The sequence below is a fragment of the Cherax quadricarinatus genome, chromosome 31 (genome assembly GCF_038502225.1).
Source record: "Cherax quadricarinatus isolate ZL_2023a chromosome 31, ASM3850222v1, whole genome shotgun sequence".
Taxonomy (NCBI): Eukaryota; Metazoa; Arthropoda; class Malacostraca; order Decapoda; family Parastacidae; genus Cherax; species Cherax quadricarinatus.
The window spans coordinates 33,050,266-33,068,279 of record NC_091322.1 but is presented as its reverse complement, the minus strand read 5'-3'; the positions used below and the strand labels follow the sequence as shown (position 1 = coordinate 33,068,279).

General features: G+C 39.2%; 1 protein-coding gene across 1 annotated transcript in view; it reads left to right on the top strand.

Annotated features, from left to right (window-relative positions):
• The window catches only part of LOC128698912 (mucin-2), a 151,318-nt gene that overhangs the window by 123,898 nt on the left and 9,406 nt on the right, over positions 1–18,014 (top strand). Inside the window, exon 3 of the mRNA XM_070090323.1 lies at positions 3,485–3,727. Within this exon, the coding sequence (XP_069946424.1) occupies positions 3,485–3,727 (243 nt within the window). The remainder of the gene's footprint in view (positions 1–3,484; positions 3,728–18,014) is intronic.

The following is an 18,014-nucleotide window of genomic DNA, read 5'->3' as shown; positions in this document are numbered from 1 at the left end:
CTTTTTTTGGGTCACCCTGCCTCGGTGGGAGACGGCCGACTTGTTGAAAAAAAAAATATATATATATATAATATATATATATATATATATAAATATATATATTTATATATATATATAAATATATATATTTATATATATATATATATATATATATTCTTTCAACACACCGGCCGTATCCCACCGAGGCGGGGTGGCCCAAAAGGAAAAACGAAGTTTCTCCTTTTACATTTAGTAATATATACAGGAGAAGAGGTTACTAGCCCCTTGCTCCCGGCATTTTAGTTGCCTCCTACAACACGCATGGCTTACGGAGGAAGAATTCTGTTCCACTTCCCCATGGAGGTAAGAGAAAATAAACAAGAACAAGAACTAGTAAGAAAATATTAGAAAACCCAGAGGGGTGTGTATATATATGCTTGTACATGTATGTGTAGTGTGACCTAAGTGTAAGTAGAAGTAGCAAGACATACCTGAAATCTTGCATGTTTATGAGACAGAAAAATGGACACCAGCAATCCTACCATCATGTAAAACAATTACAGGCTTTCGTTGTACACTCACTTGGCAGGACGGTAGTACCTCCCTGGGCGGTTGTTGTCTACCAACCTACTACCTATATATATATATATATATATATATATATATATATATATATATACACACACACATCTGGTCCAAGATCTGGCCTTAGGATGATAGTCCCCAGAACCACTAACAGATAACAGGAATAATATACATAACTTGCACTAAATAAGTGTGTTCACAAAGCTTGCGTGACACTGATTTTTCCAGTAAAAAGTGAGTTTAGGGCATATTACAAATACTTATCCATTAGAAATAATTTTAATTGTTCATTCATAGCACAGTAGTTATAACTGGGGCTGTCACACTTTTAAGTTTTCCATTGCTCATATAAACTAGATAACTTTTCATACAATGCTATATTATTTACTCATTCTGTTCTGTATGTATATGATTTCATTATCCCTGAACTTTTAACCTTTTTTGTTTTTTGTTTGTCGAATGACATGGAAATCCTGCATAATCTTCTTTAGAGCTGCAAAAGTTTAGCACATTTTTGGGGGGAGCTGATGAATAAATCCTTTGCCTACATTCAGCACTATTGTTATTTAAACTAGATTACAGAAACCAACTTCTCAGCCTTACCACTACTCTTTCTAACTTTGATCTCGTTCATCATCAAGGTAATATCTATGTCTAGGGGCTTTTCTGTTTTCCCCATTGGGAACCTGTTTACAAAAGCCAAACGTCCCTTGCAGGATCGACTCAGCGTCCATTGCCTCCGCTTTTTCCTCATTTTCCCATGACCTCCACGATCCTTCTACTTACAATGTTGGTAAGATTAATTAATTTACTATGACCCTTTAATCTCCACATTCGCTCTCTAGTAGCGTCTTTTAATTTACCTCCCTTGTATATCACGTTAACCCCATATGTGTCTTTTTCCTTCCTCCTTGGAAAGTTTCATAGATTCAGGTGACTCTTTTCCTCTTCCATGCCTGATGACTTGCATGCCTTTTTTGAACTTTGTCACATTCTCATCCTATAGCTGTGTACAATGATTGTTCCAAATATTCCCCGATTAACTGTGGCTTTTTTTTTTCAAGATACAATAATCCAAGGATATTTACTAGAATTGGCTAGCCTTTTCATAGCAGAGTTATGTACAATACTCATTGGTATTACATATACACACTGCAGCCATGTCCGACTCGTCATTCATTGTTGTTTTCTCTTCCTAAAGTTCATTACAATGTCTCGAAAATTGATTCCATACATCACATCATCCTTTGTACATAACAAAGATTGTGTCACATTTCTAACAAGCACGAAGTCATTTTTTTGTTGAGACCTTTGGGATGCAAATGCTCGGAGCAATGAACACACTCAGCTATTCATAAACTACCGATCTCCCACAGGGGTGTTCCTTTCTCAGACTTTTTTCCCAGTACTCTATCAACTTCAAAAGTGCTGGCAACAATGTTTACTAAACTTATGTTTTTGAATAGCACATGTGATTTGCATAGAGAAATGCATGGTACCTCTGTCTTTCTGTGAGGAGTGCTAGGTCATGTTATCAAGTCACCATGTTTTAATAGACCGTCCTGTTTATCAAAGAACATACAGACACTTTATACATGTCTACAGCACCCTGGCATACTCTGACCTTGCTGCAAGTCTCACCTTTAATGAAGACTCACTCTTTGATATTTTTTTTTATAGAAACCACAGTATTGCACCAACTATAGCCTTAATTTTGCACCCACATTAACCCCCACCTCCCATGACTCACCCTTACACAACCCTACATGCAGTGCTTTATAAATCATACAGGTTTAGTGTATGTTTTTGAATTCGCACTAATAATACTGTTGATATTGTATTTGCAAATAACCTTTGAGAGGGAATTGAATCATATCTATGGATAATGCTATTCAGAATAATGTGGACAGAAGAGGTCATAGATGGCCTTCAGGGAGATTTTTTTGTTGCAGGATGATGATTAATTTGATTCTGTGCAGGAGAGGGGGAAACAAGAGATGGAGTACAGACTGGGATTGAAAATACAAGCATCACTGAAAGAAAGACTGGAGTGAACATATCACCATAGGAGCACTTCAAACTTATAACTTCAGCAGACAAATGAATCTCAGAATGGTCTTTAGATTTCCAAGAACATTTTAAGACTGTATACGTCATATATGTCAGGCTATCTTAAACTTCAGAACCAGCCATGGAGTCCCCCTCCTGATCAAGGACAATCAGAAAATTGAAAACCAAACTAGTCTCAAAGCTGAGGGATGTGCACTGAAGAGAGACTAAACTATCCCTCCCTCCATGCAGGGATGTATAAAAGTAGGACAGCACAAAAGGAAGGAGTGAGTGAGGGGGTAGGGGGGGGTGAAGGATTAATGAAGGTGGGGTTTAGTACAAGTAAAATTTAAATCAAAGTTGGGACAAGAGGTTAATTTCTATTAAAAAGTCAGTCTGCATCAAAGGTGGAATTTACAGCAAATCAGAAACTAAAGATGATGAACCTGTCAACTCAGAGAGAGATGAGGACTATGGGAAATACCGCATGATTATGGCAAAAGTACTAAGTAGTAGTTGTTAGTGGATACAGAGACACTGAAACAGAATCAGGAATAAGGGGATACAGAAGGTAAAAACAGCAGTCACAAAAATATTAGGGATTACTTTTTCAGTTTTAGAATAGTAAAAAAGGGGAATGAGCTGGAATGTGGAAGTAGTGGAAGCAAACTCCATATATACAGTAGTTTTAAGATCAGGTATGATATAGCTTAAAGGCCAGAAACCAGTAATGCCTATTGATGAGGCTGGAGAGGAGGGGTATCAATCCCCATAAGAAATAAGTTGGTGAGTATGCATATATGTATCTATTTTTTAACTGAGGCCATACAATATTGAAATAATTTTGCTTTATCTTTGTTTTTTTAAACAGATGTGGTATAGTAGCACTAAGCATGGCTTCACAAGTCTTTCCGGAAACAGTTGAAGTTCCAGACTTGCTCCAAGCTGCTAAGAAACAAGGTTATTCTTGCCATGGAGAGATGTTCAGTTGTGATGCCATGACCAAGCTTGCAGGAAATATTAATGGCATGGAGGCTACTGTGTGCAGAGATGTCTTGTGCAACCCCAGAAGAGTGCTTGAGCTAATAATGCAGGGAGACTTGATCCTTGTACCGTATCCTTTTCTTTATAGGATTTGTGTTTTGTACTGTTATTTCATTGTGATTTTTTTAAGAAAGCTTTACATCTCCATGTAAAGTTAAACCCTACAATTCGTGGGGCTTAGATTCCTGAGTCTGTAAATAACAGAAAATTTTTGCATCTCCAAATTATTCAAATGGTTTTGGGGTCATGTTTCATTTAATGTTGCTTTAATCTGCTTTATACTGACATGCATAAATAAGAATGATCACATTAAAATCCTATGGTTAGTTTTAACTAAAATATTTATATAACTGAATCATGTGGATTATGAAGCACGTGAATTGCAGAGTTCGACTGTAAAAACAAATGTAATGACAAAATGTAATTATGGGAGTATGTGGCAATTGTGTGCCTGTTGTAACAGGAGCATGTATAATGGTTGTATGTGCATCTTTTAATGTCAGGAGGATCATGTGTAGTAATTATATACTCTTGATGCTGGTAAAAGGCTCTTAATCCACAGACTTAGTTAACATCTGTTTCCTTGGATCAAACCTAATGACTTCCCATTCCTGGGGAATGAGTGGTATGCTGTATGATGGTGATGTTTATGTTTATGATGATGATGATGATGATGATTATTATCAGTGGGCTAGTAACCCCTTCTCCTGTATAAATTGTAATGATTACTAACAAGAATAATAATAAGAAAATTGTCAAAGTGGGATGTCTGAATGTGTGTGGATGTTGTGCGAATGATTAGAAAGAGATGATTGTGGCTGTTATGAATGAGAAGAATCTGGATGTCTTGGCTTTAAGTGAAAGAAAGCTGAAGGGGATGGGGGAGTTTCAGTGGAGAGAAATAAATGGGATTAGGTCAGGGGTTTCAAATAGTTAGAGCTAAGGAAGGGGTAGCAATAATGTTGAAGGATCAGTTATGGAGAGAGAAGAGGGAATGTAAATGTATAAATTCAATGATTATGTGGACTACAATAAGGGTCGGATGTGAAAAGTTGGCCATAATAAGTGTGTATGCACCTGGATAAGTGAGGAGTGTAGAGGAGAGAGACAGATTTTGAGAGATATTAATCGAGTGTGTAGGAACTTTTGAGCCAAGTAAGAGAGCATTTGTGATAGGAGACCTAAATGCTAAAGTACGAGAAGCGTTTAGAGAGGGTGTGGTAGGTAAGTTTGGGGTGCCAGATGTAAATGATAATGGGGAGCATTTGATTGAACTTTGTATAGAAAGGGGTTTGGTTATAGGTTAACACATATTTTAAGAATAAGAGGATAAATAAGTATACAAGATATGATGTAGGGCGAAATGACAGTATGTAGTTTGTTGGACTACGTGTTGGTAGGTAAAAGATTGTTGGGTAGACTTCGGGATGTACATGTTTATAGAGGGGCCACAGATATATCGGATCACTTTTTAGTTGTAGCTACAGTGAGAGTAAAAGGTAGATGGGATACAAGGAGAATGGAAACAGCAAGTAAAAGAGAAGTGAAGATTTATAAACTAAAGGAGGAGGCAATTCGGGTAAGATATAAACAACTGTTGGACAACAGATGGGTTAGTGAGAGTACAGGCAATGGGGTAGAAGATGTATGGGGTAACTTTAACCCTTTCAGGGTCCGTCCCGTAGATCTACGGCTGGTCGGTGAGTGTCCAAACCGTAGATCTACGCCAAAATTCTAGCGCCGTCAAATTTAGCGCGAAAGCGCTCATAGGCCTACATATGAGAGAATGGGTCTGCGCGGTGGGTGTGCGCCGTAAACAAAAAATCTAGGCGCCTGCATAGCATTGTGGGAACGCCGGCTCAGTCACCCTTGTTCACCATGTCTCGTCGCAAGTCAGCTCTGACTCCCCGGAAAATTGGGACTCTCCTCTTCCTGTCTGATAGTTCTGACACTGATGGAAGTGGAAATGAAGACGAATTCTACGGCTTTGATGAGTTAGTGACCGAAAATAATGACCAGGATATCGATAATAGTGCAGAAAACCCCGACGATCCTCGACCTTCTACCTCTGGTGTGGGCACTCGTGACTCACGGTCGGTTGTTCCTAAACGTAAGAGAAAACTAATATTTTCCCGTGGCCAGGCCTCTGACTTCAGTAATGACGATGATTCTGACGTGGATTGTGATTTTATTGCGCTCGACGATCATTCGAGTAGTGATAGTGAGGAAACATATTCACCAGTGAAGCGTCGGTATGTGCGCCGCCGCATGTGCTCAGGTAGTGTACCCTATGCTATGCCCAGGGGACGGAGTACATCCCGTAGTACATCCCGGAGTACATCCCGTGGCCCTACACCCGTTTTAGGTAGTGATAGTGAGGATGATGTGGCTACACTTGGCATGGATGGGCCACAGACATCAGTGGATGGTGTTAGTGGGGCTGGTGGTGGTAGTGGCACCGCCATGCGTGACTCGCTGTGCCACGCGGGAACCCACGCTGCTGACTCGTCAGTTCAAGGACAAAGCGGAGCGTCACCCACCAGCCCGCCACAACCACCCGTACAACCAGCCTATGATGTCCAGTATCCACCAGCAAACCGTATCTGGGATTGGCAGCAAAATCCCAATTTTGTTCCCAGCCCTCACCACTTTGATGACTCGCAAAGTGGAATTCTACCTATCTGTCCCCTTGGAACCACGGCCAATGAACTGGAATTCTTTGAATTATTCTTTGACCAGCCATTGATGGAAACTATTGTCAGGGAAAGTAATAAGTATTTTCAGTACACCATGGCAAATACGATCTTATCACCACAGTCAAGACTACACAGGTGGAAAGAGACGACTGTTGCAGAAATGTATTTGCTTTTTGCAACAATAATGCTTATGCCTCACGTCTATAAGCATAATATAAAAGCATACTGGTCCACAGATCGGCTAATTTGTACCCCATCCTTCAGTGAAATAATACCAGTGAACAGGTTTATCTTACTCTTACGTATGTTGCACTTCTCTGACAAAACCAGGCCTGACAGAAGTGACAGGTTATACAAGATTAGAAATGTTTTCATGTATCTCAAACAAAAGTTCAGGATATACTTTTATCCATTCAAGAATCTTGTAATTGACGAGTCTTTGATTTTGTTCAAAGGTAGACTGTCATTCAAGCAGTATATACCGAGCAAGAGGAACCGCTTTGGTATAAAATTGTTTGTACTCTGTGATTGTGACAGTGGCCTGGTGTTGGATATTGTTGTATACACGGGTAGTAAAACATTGAAAGATACCAAGATGTTATTGGGTATATCAGGTGACGTAGTGAGAAACATGATGGCACCTTATCTTGGTAAGGGCCATACATTATATACCGATAACTGGTACACAAGCCCATTACTCAGTGATTTCATGCGAGTGAACAAGACAGATGTGTGTGGCACAGTGCGTTCTAATCGTAAACATATGCCCAGGCTCAACGCAGGTGTTCGTGGTGATGACGTGCAGGTGTTTACTGCCAATGACATCATGGCATTACGGTGGCATGACAAACGAGATGTCACATTGTTGACAACCATTCACCGTAATGAAATGCAAGACCGTGGCAAAGTTGATCGAGTGACTAATGAACGTATTCGAAAACCAGTGACAGTGATTGATTATACACAAAACATGCGCTTGGTTGACAAGTGTGACATGCAGATTGGTTTTGTTGACTGTGTTCGTAAGAGTTACAAGTGGTACATGAAACTTTTCTTCCATCTCATGGACATTTCAATGCTGAATGCATATAATATGTACCAAATAAAGACTGGTAACAGACCACCATATGGTGAATTTTGTTTGTCTGTTGTCAGACAACTCATAATGAAGTACCAGGTAACAACACCTGCAATACAACATGGTCCTCGAATTCATCACAATATACCCAAGCGTTTGAGAAGAGAAGGTGATCATTTCATAATACAGCTTCCTTCAACTCAAAAGAAATTTGCTCAGAAGAGATGCATTGTCTGTGCACAAACAAAACGACGGCAACAAAGACGCAAAGACACTCGGTTTATGTGTGAGGAATGTAAGGTGCCTCTGTGCATGGTGCCTTGTTTCAAGGAGTTCCACAAGCTCCAGCAGTTCTAAAACCATGTCCAGTGATTGTAAATATGTAAATATATGATAGAACATTAGTATTATACAATATTTGTGCATGTTTATTGTAATAAACAACAGTGGTAAACAATAATATGATAATAACTTTAGTGCGGTTATTGTGTTCAATACAGTGAGTTTATATATATAAATTATATACAGTATTGGTCTCTCAGGCCCCAAATGTTAGTAGGAATAGAAAAAAATTGGAAAAGAAAAGAAAAAACAACTAAAACAACAAAATAATATAATATGCGTATGTGGAATTCGTCGATGTTGCCGCCACCACATCATTTTCTACAAACTTCTTGGCACTGTATCTCGGTAAGTACTGATCAGATTCTAATTTTTTTTGTTTTATTACCTTCACAAAAATATGCTCTTTAATTCTGTAAGAAAAAATAATTTTTTTTTTTTTTCAAAATTTCTTGGACACTGGTGCGTGACTTCAGATTTTGGCCTTGGACCCTGAAAGGGTTAAAAATATAGTGTTAGAGTGTTCAGCAGAAGTTTGTGGTTATAGGAAAGTGGGTGTGGGAGGGAAGAAGAGTGATCAGTAGAATGATGTAAAGAGAGTAGTAAGAGAGAAAAAGTTAGCATGTGAGAGGTTTTTACAAAGTAGAAATGATGCAAGGAGGGAGGAGTATATGGAGAGAAAAACAGAGGTTAAGAGAGTGGTGAAGGAATGTAAAAAGAGAACAAATGAGGGTGGGTGAGATGCTATCAACAAATTTTGTTGAAAATAAGAAAAAGTTTTGGAGTGAGATTAATAAATTGAGAAAGCCTTGGGAAAGAATGGATTTGTTAGTTAAGAATAGGAGAGTTATTAAATGGAGAGTTAGAGGTATCAGGAAGATGAAGGGAATATTTTGAGGAATTGTTAAATGTTGATGAAGATAGGGAAGCTGTGATTTCGTGTATAGGGCAAGGAGGAATAACATCTAATAGGAGTGAGGAAGAAGCAGTTGCGAGTGTGGGAGAGGTGCATGGGGCAGTGAGTAGAATGAAAGGGGGTAAAGCAGCTGGGATTGATGGGATGAAGATAGAAATGTTAAAGGCAGGTGGGGATATAGTTTTGGAGTGGTTAGTGTTTTTATTTAATAAATGTATGGAAGAGGCTAAGGTACCTAGAGACTGGCAGAGAGCATGCATAGTTAATTTATATAAAGGCAAATGGGATAAAAGAGAATGTAAAAATTGTAGGGAAATTAGTCTGTTGAGTATACCTGGTAAAGTGGATGGTAGAGTTATTATTGAAAGAATTAAGAGTAAGACAGAGAGCAGAATAGCAGATAAAGGAGGCTTTGGGAAGGGCAGGGGGTGTGTAGGTGGCATTTATGGATTTGGAAAAGGCATATGATAGGGTGGATAGAGGTGCAATGTTGCAGATGTTGCAAATGTATGTACATGTAATAGGTAGGTTATTGAAAGTGGTGAAAAGTTTTTATGAGGATAGTGAGGCTCAGGTTAGAGTATGTAGGTGAGAGGGAGATTATTTCACAGTAAAAGTAGGCCTTAGGGATGTGTGATGTCACCATGTGTGTTCAATATATTTATAGATGGAGTTGTAAGAGAAGCAAATGCTTGAGTGTTGGCAAGAGGTGTGGGGTTAAAAGATAAAGAATCTAACACAAAGTGGGAGTTGTCACAGTTGCTCTTTGCTGATGACACTGTGCTTTTGGGAGATTCTGAAGAGAAGTTGCAGAGGTTGGTTGATGAATTTGGTAGGGTATGTAAAAGAAGGAAATTAAAAGTGAATATAGAAGAGTAAGGTGATGAGGATAACTTAAAAATTAGGTAACGGAAGATTGGATATCAGATTGGAGAGAGAGAATGTGGAGGAGATGAATGTGTTCAGATATTTGGGAGTGGATGTGTCAGCAAATGGGTCTATGAAGGATGAGGTGAATCATAGAATTAACGAGAGGAAAAAGGTGTGTGGTGCACTGAGGAGTCTGTGGAGACAAAGAACTTTATCTATGAAAGCAAAGAGGGGAATGTATTAAAGTATAGTTATACCAATGCTCTTGTGTGTGTGTGTGTGTGTGAGGCATGAATTGTGAATGTTGCAACAATTAGAAGGCTGGAGGCAGTGGAGATGTCATGTCTGAGGGCAATGTGTGGTATGAATGTAATGCAGAGAATCCGTAGTTTGGAAATTAGTAGGGGGTATGGGATTACCAAAACTATTATCTAGAGGGCTAAGGATGGGTTATTGAGATGGTTTGGAGATGTAGAGAGGATGGAGTGAAATAGAATGACTTCGAGTGTATAAATCTGTAGTGGAGGGAAGGCCGGGGTAGGGGTCAGCCTAGGAAAGATTGGAGGGAGGGGGTAAAGGTGGTTTTGTGTGCGAAGGGCTTGGACTTCCAGCAAGTGTGCATGAGCATGTTAGATAGGAATGAATGGAGACAAATGGTTTTTAGGACTTGATGTACTATTGGAGTGTAAGCAAGGTAACATTTATGAAAAGGAATTCAGGGAAACCTGCAGGCTGGATTTGATTCCTGTAGATGGGAAGTACAGTGCCAGCACTCTGAAGGAGGGGTGTTAATGTTGCAGTTTTATAACTGTTGTGTAAGCATGCCTCTGGCAAGACAGTGATGAAGTGAGCGATGATGAATGTTTTTCTTTTTCGGGCCACCCTGCCTTGGTGGGAAATGGCCGATGTGTTAATAATTATAAAAAAAAAAATAATCAGTTATGTATTGTCAGGTAAAAGATAGAAAACTAATGGAAAAAATAGAGATAAGAAAAATAAAGAAAATGGGGATAAAAGCATGAACATTGAAAACTAGGTAACTTTATTAGAATATTAATAAGGAGAAACCAAGTATACACAGGTGAATACCCAGGTTAGCATGGTTCAAAACAGGTTGCTGCTGCCACTTGCAAATGCTGGACCACTATGACATTGTCTTGAATACACTGGAAAATGAGGTATATACAGATGTAGTGTACACCAAATTTGCAAAAGCCTTTGACAAGGGCAACCATAGGGCAATTGCTCACAAAAATACACACAAAAGTAATAACTGGAGAAGTAGGCAGATGGATACTTAACTTTTTAACCAATAGAACCCAAAAAGTAAGAGTAAACAGCAAAATCAGAGGTGGCTACAATGAAATCCATTTCCCAAGGCTCAGTACTCACCCAACTTTCACTTTCTCATACTCATATCTGACATAGCCAGGGATATAAATCAAATGGCTGTATTATCCTCTGGAGATGATGCTGGAATCTATATGAGAGTGGCATCCATTGAGGACACAGCAAGCCCCCAAGCTGATTTCGACAAAATCTCCCCATGGGCTACTGACAACATGATGTTAAATGAGGACAGATTTGAGTTGCTACAAAATGGAAAGACTGAGGAAATAAAAACAGGATTGGAGTGCAAGAAAAAACTCTAACCACTCAGAGTACAAGAGATGCCAAGGAAGTGATGCCACTCTTCAGGGTACTCATGTCTAGGTTGGAATATTGCTGTATACTGACAGCCCCGTTCAGCACTGTATGACTTGTGAGTTTGTGCTTAGTTGTGATTATAATATAACAACAGCCCCATTCAAGGCAGGCAGAAATTAAAGAGCTAGAAAATGTACAGAGACCCTTCACAGCTCCTATAAACTCAGTCAAGGACTGTATTTCTTAAAATGTAGGCAAGAAAGATCCATGATAATCTACACCTAGAAGATTATGGAGGATTGGTTCCAAATCTGCACACTGAAATAACTACATATGAATACAAGAGGCTTCGCAGACAGTGCAAGATACCTCTGGTGAAAAGCAGGGGAGCAAAGAGTACACCGAGAATTCAATAAATGTAAAGGAACCATGACTATTCAACATCCTTCATGCATAAGAGGGATTACCACCAAACCCCTGGCTGTCTTCAAGAGGGAACTCTACAAATTCCTCAAGTCAGTTCCTGATTAGCCAGACTGTGGTGCATTGTTGGGCTGCGGGCACCAACACCCTATTTTGATCAGGCCAACAACCAGCCCTGGTCTGGGACCAAGCCTCAGGGGCAGTGACCTTCCTGGAAGCAACTACAGGCAACTCTTTGAGGAGCACAAAACATGAAGTAGCCAGAGATGGGATGTGGGCTAGGTAACACATGACTAGTGATGCCACCTGGCCCCCACAGATTTCAGCAAGAATAAAGTGGGCAGACACACTAGGAGAAGCAAACTTCAGGTGTCTTCACATGGCTCCCATAGAGAAAATCTAGTCTGGTAGGCCATATCTGTAGAGAAATAGTACAGAATTATCATCTTGAAGCTCACCCAATGATCGATGTGAGTTATAGTAGGCAGACATCAGTAAAGAAGCTTAGATCCTGTGTCTTCAAAAACTCAAAATGAAGATAATCAGTAATAAGATAATCAGTAATCAGGAAGGTAGTCAAACAGGGAGTAGTAGTACTCTTAAAGGCTTATCTACTTTTGAGCCAGAAAATTAAGACTGTTCCTCACTTCAACAACTCTTCTTTGTGGTAGACCATGCTGCAGTTAGAGCTGAAGGAAGAAACATCCTGAATTTACTATATGTACATAATATGCACTATTGAGGACATTAAGAAAAGGGTGAAGCAAAAACACACTACACAAGAGAACAGCCAGTAATAGACTACCAAAATAAAGACACAATACTCACACTGGACCGGATACAATGGACCATTAGTTATCGGCCATCCCAGATATCAGCCAACTCAGTTATCATCAGGTTTTTTGGCCAAAATTTTATTCCAGTTATTGGCAGCTATTTTGCTTATCGGCCATATTGGACGTGTCCACCCGCTCGCTCATTCGTGAGTCAGTGTGGCTGCATCTCTGGGCGAGTGAGGAAACTTCTGCTCATTCATCCAAACATTTCGCTATAATCCATTGTTTTTTGTGGTTATTGATTGAGTGCAACTGTGAAATAAGCAACCATGAGCCCAAAGAAAGTTCCCGGTAAAGATCCTTTGGTAAAGAAAGTGAGAAACACGATGGAATTTAAGAAAGAAGTTATTGAAAAATATGAGTGATGTGCGGGTGCTGAAACTTGCCAGGATGTATGGGAAATCCAAATCAACAATCACTTCCATCCTGGCAAAGAAAGTGGAAATCAAAGAAGCTAATGTTGCAATTGGGGTAAATGTTCTAACGAAACAAAGGTCACCAATAATGGAAGATATGGAGACGTTATCGTTCTTGTGGATCACTGAAAAACAATTAGCGGGAGATAGTGTTGTGGAGTTGTTCATTTGTGAAAAGGCAAGGCAGCTGCATGCGGATCTCTTAAAGAAAATGCCTGGAACGATTGCTGCTGTTAGTGAATTTAGGGCCAGTAAAGGCTGGTTTGAGAGATTTAAGAAGTGTAGTGGCATACACAGTGTGGTAAGGCATGGTGAGGCTTCAAGTTCTGACAAATGTGCAGCTGAAAAATTCATGCATGAATTCAAGGGGTATGTAGAGGCTAAATTATTATTATAATCAAGGGGGAAGCGCTAAACCCGTAAGATTATACAGTGCCTTAGGGGGGGATGTGGAAGGTATTCAGGTTTAATTCAGGGAACTGGAGAACAGATCCAATTCCCTAGATCAAGAGCCCCTCACCAGCATCAAGGAACCTTTCTTGAGGGGTGTAGAGGCTAAAGGATTCCTCCCCAACAAGTGTTCAATTGTGACGAAACAGGCCTCTTTTGAAAGAAAATGCCAGAGACGACCTACATCACACAGGAGGAAAAGGCACTGCCAGGACACAAGCCTGTGAAAGACAGGCTTACTCTTTTGTTTTGTGGTAATGCTAGTGGGGATTTCAAAGTGAAGCCTTTACTGGTGTATCACTGAAAATCCCAGAGTGTTCAAGAAAAACAATATTGTCAAGAGTAAATTGTGTGTGATCTGGAAAGCTAATAATAAGGCATGGGTCACAAGGCAAATTTTCAAAGAGTGGGTCCATGATGTGTTTGGCCCATGTGTGAAAAAATACCTCCTGGAAAATAAATTGCCACTCAAGTTCCTCCTGGTACTGGACAATGCTCCTGCTCCTGCTCATCCTCCAGACTTGGAAGACCATTTGTTTAGGGACTTCAGTTTTATAACAGTGAAGCTCTTGCCTCCTGATACCACTCCTCTCATCCAGCCCATGGACCAGCAGGTCATTTCTAACTTCAAAAATCTCTACACAAAAGCAGTGTTTCAAAGGTGCTTTGAAATGACCTCAGACACTCTCTTGACCCTAAGAGAGTTCTGGAGGAATCGTTTCAATATCCTCCATTGCATAAATAAGGCTTGGCAGGGAGTGACTTTTAGGACTTTGAACTCTGCTTGGAGAAAATTGTGGCCAGAATGTGTCCTCAGCAAGGATTTTGAAAGGTTTGGGGCTGGCCCTGAGGACCCTACTCCTGTTGTGGAATCTATTGTGTCTTTGGGGAAGTCCAAGGGGTTGGAGGTTAGTGGCAAGGATGTGGAAAAGTTGGAGGAGGACCACAGGGAAGAGCTAACCACTGAAGAGCTGCAAGGCCTTCATCTGGAACAACAACAGACCACAGCTGAGGAAATTGTTTCAGAGGAGGAGGAAGAGAGAGGGGAGAAGGTGCCTTCTTCAGTGAGTAAGGGCATTTGTGCAGTGGGATGAGGTGCAAACTTTTGTGGAGAAATATCACCCTGACCTAGCTGAAACAAGCTATATCTGCAACATGTTCAGTGACAAAACTTTGTCCTACTTCAGGAAAATCTTAGAGACCCCAGAAACAGATCTCTCTGGACAGTTTTTTGTGTGACTCTCAAGCTGATCCTAGTGGCAGTAAATGACAAAGAAGGGAAGTAATCCCAGATAGGGCTTCAATACCTCAAGTCCTTTATGGTGGGGGATTCCCCTTCCAAACAATACTCAGTCCTCCTCCTCTCCCTGTCTTCCATAAGCCAACAAGAGTCTTCAATAAAGGTATGTAATAGTGATTTAAATGTTCATTTATTTATTTTATTTACTTCTCATTGTTTCGTGTATGTAAAACTATAATTAATCTTTAAAAAATGTATTTTTTGTTAATATTTTTGAGTGTCTGGAATGGATTAATTGTAATTACATTAATTCTTATGGGAAATATTACTTCAGTTTTAGGCCGAGCTTCTGGGACGGATTACTGCCGATAACCAAGGGTCCACTGTATGTACTTAACCCTTTGATTGTTTTGGTCATATATATACGTCTTACGAGCCACTGTTTTTGACATATATGTACTCATAAATTCTAGCGGCTTGAAATCAAGCAGGAGAAAGCTGGTAGGCCTACATGTGAGAGAATGGGTCTGTGTGGTCAGTGTGCACCATATAAAAAAAATCCTGCAGCACGCAGTGCATAATGAGAAAAAAAAACTCCGACCGTTTTTTTAATTAAAATGCCGACTTTGTCGTCAGTTTTCGTATAGTATTTATGGTTGTATTCTCGTTTTCTTGGTCTCATTTGATAGAATGGTAAACATATTATAGAAATAGAGGTGATTTTGATTGGTTTTACTATGAAAAGAATCTTGAAATGGAGCTCAGAGTAAGGGAAATGTTTGATTTTTGCCAATGTTCAAAAGTAAACAAATGATGTCATTTTCCAATAAATGTCCAAGTAGCCATTCTAATATGCAGTCATGAATGGGTTGACATTATTTATACAATTATTACAATATTGCAGTAGTCTTCATAACAGTAAATCTTCTATTTTTTGTTTGAATAAAAATTCAAAATAGAAAGCAAGAGTAATATCAGAGGGGCCTGGAGATGTGACTGATGAGCAAAGAAAATGTTATTTTAGAGCCAGGAATGTCTGCATTGTTCATTCTGGACCCTATTTTGAAATTGTCATATTTTTTAATTTTTGTGAAATTGGCCAAATTGCAACTTTCTGACCACATTATTGGGTAGTTGAAATTGGTAAATGGGCAGTTTCTTGCACTCAATCGATAGAAAAAATGGAGTTCTAAAGAAATAGCTATGAGTTTGGTTGACTGGAACAATGGAATTAGCCGAAAATAGGGCTCAAAGTGGGCGAAATCGCTGATTTGTAAATATCGCCGAGGTCGCTAACTTTGCGAGAGCATAATTCCATCAGTTTTCCATCAAATTTCGTTCTTTTGGTGTCATTACAATCGGGAAAAGATTCTCTATCATTTCATAAAATAATTTTTTTTTTTTTTTTTTTTTTTTTTTTTTTTTTTTTTTTTTTTTTTTTTTTTTTTTTTTTTTTTTTTGGAAATTTTGCAACACCAGGAGACACCTCAGGATTTGGGGTTGCGACAGTCAAGGGGTTAATATTACCAGGCAGAAGTAGGTAGAAACCCCTGGGCCATGAACCACACTGAAATGTACTCATCCCAAAATTATAGTAGTGAACTAAAGAAAACATCCTGATTCATGGAGAAAAAGGAATTTAAATTGAAAATAAAATATGTAGTTTCCCATACCTATATGCCTTATGATAACATGTATGCAGACCATGTCTTATTATTATACTCATGAGGGAGTGTTAAATCTGTAAGGGATGGGGGCATACGGTGCCTGGACTAGGAAGCATTCAGGTTTGATCCAAGGAAGGGGAGGGGAATTTTTCTTGAGGGGAAATATATGTTTTATAATAAGTGGAGCAGCATGCTGAGTGAACTAAGAAATCACTATTAGGTACATGGAAAAAATAAATAGGATACTGTATATTAATTTTGAAGCAACATTTAAAACTTACATTTTATGATGTGCACAACACATTGTTTGACTATAAGGATGCATATAAATAATATGAGAGGTAAGTAATAAAAATTTATTAGTTGTACAGTACAGTGGAACCTTGGTTCACGTTTGCCCTGGTTTTCGTTGAATTCAGTTTTTGACGACTTTTTTTGTCAAAATTATGTCCCAGTTTTCATTCATCACCTCAGTTTTCGTCGAATTGATGGTGGTCCACCGTACCGAACGTGCCCGCCTGCACCCACACAAAGCATCCTATGTGTTCTGAGTCAGTCTGGCTTTGTTTCTTGTCGGTAGAGGGTGGTAGAGATGGTGGTAGGGGTGGTAGTGATGGTGGTAGAGGGTGGTAGTGATGGGTGGTAATCAGTGGTAGAGGGTGGTAGTGGTGGTGAGTGAGGATGGTAATGATGGTGGTAGAGATAACCTCATCTCCCTCTCCCCCCCTCGCCGTCTTCTATACAACAGCAAGAGTCTTCAGTAAAGGTAAAAGTGATGTTAAATGTTCATTTATCCATTTCATTAGTCCTTTATATTTATTTCTCATTGTTTTCTGTATGTAAAACTATAGTTGTTCTCTATAAAATGTATTTTTTGTTAATACTTTTGGGTGTATGGAACAGATTAATTGGATTTACATTATTTCTTATGAGAAATATTGCTTCAGTTTTCGTTGAATTTGGTTTTCGTCAGACTTTCTGGAATGAATTAATGACGAAAACTGAGGTTCTGTTGTGTCTTATTTCTTTTAAAAATAACATTTCTAGGCATTAGTGACAGACCAGACTTTCTATACAAGAGGCACTTAAGGGTGACAATCTGGTTGGAGGAGGGAGCCAAGGAGCATGTATTGAAGCTGTAATACAGTACAGAATCCTTTATCCAAAGTGCTTGGGACTGAAAGTGTTTTGGATTTTGGAACATATTTATATACAGTATTTGCATCTATAAAATGGGACAGCTTGGGAATGGGACCCAAGTCTAAACATGGTAAGTCGAACCTTACTACTGAATATCAACATCACATTTTTGTAATGACTATTTTATTGTTTTATTTTGGTATTTCATTTTTTACTTTACTTTTTATGCTGTTAGTACTGTATTTTAAACTGTAAGGTTTAGGATAAACACTGTGTACAACACAAACAGTTGTTTATTTCCCAGAAATTTGGCATACAAAACAGTCGTAAGTCTAAACATGGTACTGTACTGTACCATGTTTAGACTTGGCAGGCCCAGACACTACAACTATGCCATGTCTGAGAAACTTGAGGGAGAGGGTAAATCACTGATGACATCAGTTTGAGGAGGAACATCAGAAGCAGTTGAGGGACCTGGAAGTGGATGCTCTAGGGTTGAGGAAGCACTGTGCTGGATGGCTTTATTAATGTTTCTTCCTGTGTCATCTGCCTCAGTAACAGTGGTTTTTATCATAGCAGTCTCTTTGATTTTATACACTGACATGATTTCTTGTTCTGTTATGAATGCATGCTGCT